The sequence below is a fragment of the Marmota flaviventris genome, chromosome 1 (assembly GCF_047511675.1).
Source record: "Marmota flaviventris isolate mMarFla1 chromosome 1, mMarFla1.hap1, whole genome shotgun sequence".
In the NCBI taxonomy this organism is placed as follows: Eukaryota; Metazoa; Chordata; class Mammalia; order Rodentia; family Sciuridae; genus Marmota; species Marmota flaviventris.
In genome coordinates, this window is record NC_092498.1 from 218898723 (window position 1) to 218906501 (window position 7779).

The 7779-nt window shown below is 66.0% G+C and overlaps 1 protein-coding gene across 2 annotated transcripts; it reads left to right on the forward strand.

The window, feature by feature from the left end:
• Positions 1–332: 332 nt before the first annotated feature.
• Positions 333–6853, forward strand: Tle5 (TLE family member 5, transcriptional modulator). 2 transcript variants are annotated; one of them, XM_071604135.1, is made up of 7 exons: positions 333–483; positions 927–1024; positions 4088–4151; positions 4633–4677; positions 5007–5069; positions 5942–6016; positions 6092–6853. In XM_071604135.1, exons 1-7 carry the CDS (start codon positions 457–459, stop codon positions 6308–6310), a joined length of 591 nt encoding a protein of 196 aa, XP_071460236.1. In that variant the 5' UTR covers positions 333–456; the 3' UTR covers positions 6311–6853. The 2 variants fall into 2 exon arrangements, with proteins under 2 accessions (XP_071460236.1, XP_071460230.1); XM_071604129.1 differs by having other exon boundaries at positions 335–483; positions 6089–6853.
• Positions 6854–7779: the final 926 nt, after the last annotated feature.

A 7779-nucleotide genomic window follows, 5' to 3' on the forward strand; every position in this document is an offset into this window, starting at 1 on the left:
GCCCGGGGGCCGCGGCCCGGGGCGGGGGCGCGCGTGGCCAAGGTCACCGCGGCGGGCCGGCCCGGGAGGCGGCCGGGGTGGGGATCCGCAGGCCTCCCCGGGCGCGCGCGTCCCCCCCTCGGCGGCGCGCACGGGGCTCGGGCGGCGGCGGCGGCAGCAGCAGCAGGTGGAGCCGGAGCCTCCGCACAGCCGAGCCGCGGCCCCGCCGGCGTCGCCGCCATTAGACAATAGCGCGGCGGCCGGGCGCGCGGGGAGGCGCCGGGCGCGCAGGAAGCGGGGCCCGGGGCGCGCCGGCCGGGCGCGGGAGGGGGCGCAGGAAGCGGGCGCGGCCGGGCGCGGGAGGCGGCGGCCCGGGAGCTGCCGATCGGCGCCGGGACAAAGGCGCGGCCCCCGGCGCCCCGAGCGGCCCGAGCCGGGCGCACAGCCGGGCGCAGCGCGCCCCCCGCCGCGCCTGACATGATGTTTCCGCAAAGCCGCCACTCGGTAAGCGGGGCCGCCACTCGGCAAGCGGGGCCGCCACTCGGTGGCCGGGGTCGCCGCTCGGTGGCCGCGGCCGGCGCTCGGTGAGCGGGGCCGCCCCTCGGTGACCGGGGCCGGCGCTCGGTAAGCGGGGCCGCCCCTCGGTGACCGGGGCCGCCGCTCGGTGACCGGGGCCTGCGGTGTCGGCCGTCTCCTTCGCGGGACCCCAGGCCCCGGCCAGGGCGCAGGGCGGCCGGGCCGCGGGCTGGACGCGCGCCCCTCCCCGCCCGGCGGCCGCGCGCCCTGCCCCCGCCGCGGCGGTCCGCGCGCCCCAGGCCGCGGGGCGGGGGCGGCAGGAAGCGGGGGCGGCGGGGGGCGCGCGGGCCGGGAAGTGGGGCGCGGGGGGGCTGCGGCGGCGCGGGCGAGGGAGGGGCCGCGCGCCGCGGTGACCGCCGCCCCTCCCCCAGGGCTCGTCGCACCTACCCCAGCAGCTCAAGTTCACCACCTCCGACTCCTGCGACCGCATAAAAGACGAGTTCCAGCTCCTGCAGGCCCAGTACCACAGGTGAGTTGCGCGCTGCGCCCAGGTGGCCCCTGCGCCGGCGACACGGGCCGGAGGGCAGCTGGCCCCCCCGCACATGCGCTGGCGAGACTGAGTCCCGGGGGCTTGTCCTGTGCCAGGCTCTCTTCTAAGCACTTCCCCCGCGTGACTGGTCCAGAAAGGCCCATTTCACAGCCGAGAAAACCGAGTCATAAAGCCTTGGTGGCGCATGCCTGTCATCCCAGCGACTGGGGAGGCGGAGGCAGGAAGGATGGCAAGTTCAAGGCCAGCCTTAGCGACTTAGAAAGGATGTGTCCCAAAATAAAAAATAAAACGGGCTGGGATGTGGCTCAGTGGTAAAGGGCCCTGGGTTCAATCCCCAGTACCAGTGGGGAGAGAGAGAGAGAGAGAGAGAGAAACTGAGGGGTGGACATGTCATAATCTGCCCGGACACCCAGCCCCTGTGGTTTCTGAGCCCCCCCAGCTCCAATCCCAATTGGATAAAAGCTTTCCACAGCTGGATTTAGGGGCTGATCTTCCAGCTCTGCCCCCCCCCCCAAAGAATCTGCAGCCTGGTCACCGTCTCTCCCTGACTTCAGGGGGAAGGTCTCCAGGCCGCTCTTCCAGTAGTATTGTCACATCTCTGAAGGGCTCGGGAAGGAGCTGGGGTTGTTCTGAAGCCCACAGAGGTTACAGATTTTCTGTAGGAAGCAGCAAAACAGATTCTCACCCAGACTTCCCGGCTCCAGAATGCAAGTTCCCAAGAATTGGCTGTCAGGAGGGGACTTGCAGCCCAGCACGGTGGTCACACCTGGGATCCCAGCAACGCAGGAGGCTTGGCTAGGAGGATCCAAAGTTTGAGGCCAGCCTCAGCAACTTAGGGAGGCTCAGTTTCAAATTTATAAAGAAAAATGGGCTGGGGTGTGGCTCAGGGGTAGAGCACCCCTGGGTTCAGTCCCCAGGGTCTCCTTCCTGGGCACCTTCTGGATGAGGTCTCCGGCCCTTTGTAGATCTGGTTGCTCCAAGAAGAAAGGGGCACTTTTCTTTGTGGCTGTTTTAACGCTGCGTGGCCTTTTTTGGGTGCTTCCCAGGACTGAGCACGAACCTCAGTTTTCTGGCTTCAAGCTCTTGCCCCATTTTTGTGCCCGTGTCCAGGAGAGGGACACGAGGCACTGGCAGCCGGAGGCCTGGAGCTGGCCTCCCTGCAGGCCCGGGAGCTTGGTTCTGGTCCCACGGTGCCTGGTGGCCCCACTGCACGCGGAGCCCAGGTGCTGGTCCTTTGTGTCTGAGGGTCTGAGGGTGGCCACCAAGCCCATCCCCTCTCTGAGTGTTACTCCGTCCGTGAGGGGACCTGCCGTGTTGGGGGCAGACTCGGGACCCCCAGGTACAATGGCCCGGGGTGGCTGGAGCCTCAAGAAACACTGGATTCTGGGTGAAGGTGGGCGCTGGCCTCCCGGGCGGGGGTGGAGCGAGGGCTCCTGCCCCCCAGCTGCCCTTGGGTGGTGGTTTTCAGCTGTAGTTGGCACAGCACCTTATTTTATTTGTCTGTTTTTATGTGGGGCTGAGGCTCGAACCCAGGGCCTCGCATGTGCTGCACGAGCCCCAGCCCAGCCCTGCTGTCGGGTTGGTAACGGTGGCAACAGAGGGACGTTTGTAAAAAACTTTCTTAGTTGTAGACAGACACAGTAGTTTTACTTTTCTGTGGTGCTGAGGATGGAACCCAGCGCCCACACATGCCAGGCAACGCTCTGCAACCCAGCCATCACCCCACCCCCCGCCCAACACGGTGACATTTTCTTTCTTATTTTCACGTCTTGTCCTTTGGATTGTTTGGGATTTTGTTTTGGGGTTGACCCGGGGGCTCTACCACTGAGCCACATCCCCTGCCCTTTTCAGTTCTTATTTTGAAACGTCTTGCTGAGTGGCCCAGGCCGACATCAGACTTGCCATCCTCCTGCCTCAGCCTCCCAGGCCTCCAGGGTGACAGGCGCGGCCTCCGCACCTGACCAACAAATGCATCTTTTCAAAGAATCTAGAAAAGCTTGTGGGGCCAAAGTGACTCTGCTGTGAGGGACCCTGCTGTGGTGGACGGGGTGCCAGGCTCCAGTGCTCGCTCGCAGATCAAGAAGCATTTGTTGAGTGCTTGCTGTATGCTGGGTTCTGTTGAAGGGCTCACCCTGGCCTGGGAGGCGGGTCCTTACAGAGGAGGACAGGGTCCCAGGGAGCCCATGAGGGGCACGTGCCCCTCCAGGGCAGCAGCGTGGGGAGGTGCAGCCAGGCCAGCTGGGGCTCTTTGTCCTGGGGGCTGGGGCAGCATGCAGAGCCCCCTGCCCAGGGGCCTGGGTTGAACCCGCCTGGAGGACAGGGACTTACTTGGCGCCCCCAGTCCTGGCTCTCCCCCACGCCCGTGACCTGGAGGGTCTTGGAGAGGTGCCCACGGCTCATTCTTACTTGGACAGCCTGAAAGAAGTCACCTGGGCACTGACCCTGGTGTGCAAATGTGCAAGGTGTGTCTTTGCTCAGCACAAGGTGAATCAGTGGGGGCAGCTCTCCCAGCCCTCTCCCCAAAGTGTACCCCAAGGAAATGCAGGCCCGCGGCTGAGCCAGGATCCCTGGGTGTCCAGTCGGAAGCTGTACCTGGCACTCTGGGGCCTCCCTCAGCCTCTTCGCCGGTCCTGATTTGTGTCTGGAGAGTTCTTCCCCTTGGTTGAATTCCTCCCCTTGGGCTGCTTCCTGGCTCTGTGACCTTGAGCCAGCTGTTCACCCTCTCTGGGCATCCACTGCATCTGTAAAAGGAGTATGAGTAGGGTTCAGCTGACGTCATGGGTGTTCTGAGAGGGCTCGCTCTGGCTCCGGTCGTGGCTGTGATTTTCATGACTCTTCTGCCACCGCAGCCGCAGCCTGGTCTCCTGATCCGCCTTACAGCTTCCCCTGCGCAGTCCAGCTGGACGCACCTGCCCAGGAGAGCTGTGCTCCACCCTCCGAGGGGCTGGTCTTGCCCTGGGGGGTGCCGGGCGGGGGGGCTCTGCTTCCCGCCCCCGGGGACCTGCGCACCAGCCCTTTCCCTCCCCCCTTGTGCGTCCTCAGCCTGAAGCTCGAGTGTGACAAGCTGGCCAGTGAGAAGTCCGAGATGCAGCGCCATTATGTGATGGTAAGGTCCCCAAGCCTCCTGCCCCCCAGCGGCTGCCAGCTCCGGAGCCCGAGGGCTTGGGTGGCTCTCATTCAGCCGCCCCGCTGGCCTGGCTGCCCGCCTAGGTAGTGGCCGAGGTGCCAAGCCGCCGGGTTGCAGCCCGGGCCTGCCAGGTCCCCGGCTGTCCTTGGCAGCCACTGGAGGAGGAGGCACCGCTGTGGAAGCAGCAGCCAGGAACTGGAACTGTCGTGGGGGAGCGTCCCTCCACCTGCTGGGCCCTGGCATCCGGCACTTAACCCCTCCCTGCCCGTGGGCGCTGGCAGGGTGACCTCAGAACCTCCACCCGGGCCCCTAGCCCCGAGGGCTGGGTGGTGAAGCGCTCCCAGGCTGGGCGGGCAGAGCTTGATGCTGCTGCTGGACCTGGGGTGTGGGTGGCTCCTCCTGCTCCTGGCTGCCACCTCCCTTCGTCTCTGAGGCCGGCCTACCCCGTCTGTCCCCACAGTACTACGAGATGTCCTACGGCCTGAACATCGAGATGCACAAGCAGGTGTGTCTGGGTCCCCGGCTGTCCCCAGCCCTGAGGAGCAGCTCCCTCACCCTGCTACCCTGCCACCTCCTACGTGTCCTTCGTGACATCAGGGGAGGGGACCATGTGCCCATAGGGTGTCACCCAGGAGGCCCCTGGCCCTCTGGGCTGGGCTCCTGCCACCACCCTGACCTGGGGTGTCGGGGACCCCCTCCGTCCCAGGGAGCCTTCCCCTGCAGCCGCGCGGCCATCGCCTCCGGGTGCCCCATGGCCCCTGGGCTTGGAAAGAGCCTTGCCCAGCCTGGTGCCACCCTGCCCTGCCCCCCGGGACTGACGCCTCTGTGTTCCAGGCTGAAATCGTCAAGAGACTCAACGGCATCTGTGCCCAGGTCCTGCCCTACTTGTCCCAGGAGGTGAGCCCGACCTGCAGGAGCCGGCACCGGGGCGGCCCTTCCTGCTGCCTGCACTGGGTGCCCTGGGACTCCCCTCTGGGCCTCCCTGAAGGCAGCGCTCCAGTGAGGGGGGGCGGGGAGTGTGGTGCCCCTGCTCAGGCCAGGGTGTGGGCAGGGCTGGGGCGGTCACACGGGCTCGTGGGCGAGTGCCACCCATGCACAGGGGCGCAGACAGGGCTGCAGGGTGGAGCGCACCTCACCCACGTCTCCTGGGCAGCCAGCTCTTCCCCGTTGGCCTGGGGTCCAGGCTTGCCAGCCTCATGCCCCCTGGGCGTCCTCTAGCTTGTGATTGCCCCCTGGCCCCACCTCATCTTCCCAGGGACAGCCCCGAGGAGAGGGCACTGGGAGCCTCCCAGCCTCAGGCTTGAGGCTTTCCTCTCCAAACAGGCTTCCTGGTAGCCAAGGCAAAAAGGAGCCGGTGGATTCTGGCGTCTAATGCCAGTTTGAGGAGAGACACTCTGAGGCAGAACTGCATTAGGAAGTGACCCTGAGCCTGCACTCCTGTCCCAGCCCAGCAGGAAGCAGGGGCTCCAGGGCAGTTCTCAGCACAGACTCTGAGCGCTTAGATCAGGACATCCCAGGACAGTGGCGCAGGTTGCATCTTTTACTGGCTGGGTTTCACTCACAGGAAGTGGCCCAGGTTTCTCTGGCCACGGGCCTTTCCCCAGGTGTCTGCGCGTGCGTGTACACACACACACACACACACACACACACACACGCCTTTTGAGATTTCTGCGCTTCTTCTCCATTGGTCCCCATGGAAGTGGCTGGAGGGCGACTTTCCCGCGCGCTCCCCTGCCACACCCCTGACCCCTCTCCCCACCCCCTTCCAGCACCAGCAGCAGGTCTTGGGAGCCATCGAGAGGGCCAAGCAGGTCACCGCGCCCGAGCTCAACTCCATCATCCGAGTAGGTCGGGGCCCGGGGGCGGGGGGCCCGGGTCCGGCCGCGGCTCACGCAGGCCCTCCCTCCACCCCGCAGCAGCAGCTCCAGGCGCACCAGCTGTCGCAGCTCCAGGCGCTGGCCCTGCCCCTGACGCCCCTGCCGGTGGGGCTGCAGCCCCCGTCGCTGCCGGCGGTCAGCGCGGGCTCCGGGCTCCTGTCGCTGTCGGCGCTGGGCTCGCAGGCGCACCTCTCCAAGGAGGACAAGAACGGCCACGACGGGGACGCGCACCAGGACGACGACGGGGAGAAGTCGGATTAGCCGCGCCGGCCGGGAGCGGGGACGGGGAGGCGGGGACGCCGCGCGGCCGAGGGGCCCGGGACGGCCCGGCTCCGTGGTATTTATGGTCGCCGGCCGGGGTCCTGGCCCTGCCCGCGCAGCCCCCGGGCTTCGCTCCCGCCCAGCCCCCTGCCTCCCCCGCAGCCTGAGCAGGTGACCCCTGCCCAGGTGGGCCACGCCGAGGAGGGCAGCGGGGGACCAGGTCCGCGGGGAGCAGGACCTCGAGAAACCCCTCCCTCCCTGCACCCGCTCCCGCACAGGCCACCGCAGCCCACCCCGGCACTGCATGCGACACCTCCCGCCCGGGCACCCCAGAGTGGCCCCGGACCCACCTGCTCCTCCTCGCTTCCCACGCACCTCCCCCGCCAGTTCCTCACGCCCCCAGCCACCTGGTCCCCTCCCCTCGCCCGCGAGGGGGGCCGAGCGAGCTCCAGAGCTTAGCGGGACGCGCAGAGCGGGGACAGAGCGGGGGCGCCCGGACTTCCCTTCACCCTTCCCAAATAAAGATGAGGGTACTACGTCGTCTTGGCTTGTGCGGTGTGGTTTACTTTTCCCAGTGCATTAGCTGGTCTTCCAAGGAAGGGCACATGAGGGGAAGAAGACAGAAAAGTGTTTCTAAGGAAAACAACGCCCCCGCCCCAGGCCGCTCCTGTCCCCTGAAGGGCGACACTGTCTGGAGGGTGGGCTTAGCTGTGCCTTTCCAATGAAGCTGTGACTCGGTCCTGTGTTGTTCCTGCCTCTGTGGGGAAGGGGCCGGCCTGGGGAGGAGGACACTCCCTTCCACTCTGGGTCATCTGTGCCAGGACAGGGCACCAGGGTCCCAGGTAGGTGGAGCTGCTCATGGTGCCCACCTCCTTTTGATACCCAGCCCAGAGAGGGTGAGCTGGAGGCTTGGGGTTACACAGCATGGCCCAGACCCTCCAGGACCACCTGGGTGTTTTCTGTTTGTTTTGGTCCTGGGGGTTGAGCCAGGAGCATCTTACTGTTGGGCCACATTCCTGTTTTTGTTTTTTCTTTGGAGACAGGGTTTTAAGTTGCCCAGGCTGACCACCAACTTGCGATCCTCCTGCCTCAGCCTCCTGAGCCACTGATCCCAGGTGTGCACCAGGGTGCTGGTGAGCTGTTCTGACAGGTGGATAAGGGGCTCAGAATGGCTAAGGGGTCCCTGAGCCAGTCAGTGACACACAGGTGGTTTCTGAACCCAGAGACTCTGTGATACTTAAAAAACAGACCCCCTAACCAACCTCAGTCCCACAGGAAGTAGGCTGTACCCCACTGCTCCCCCACCTGGGACCACCACATGCACCCACCTCCACACTGCAACTTTGCTCCTCTGGAGCTTGGATCAAGGGAGGGCACCTCAGGCCGCCACCAGAGAAAAGGGGCCGACGGCCCAAGAAGCACACTTTGGCAACAGGTGACCTTAGGGGAGAGCCTTTGTCCCTAAGGAG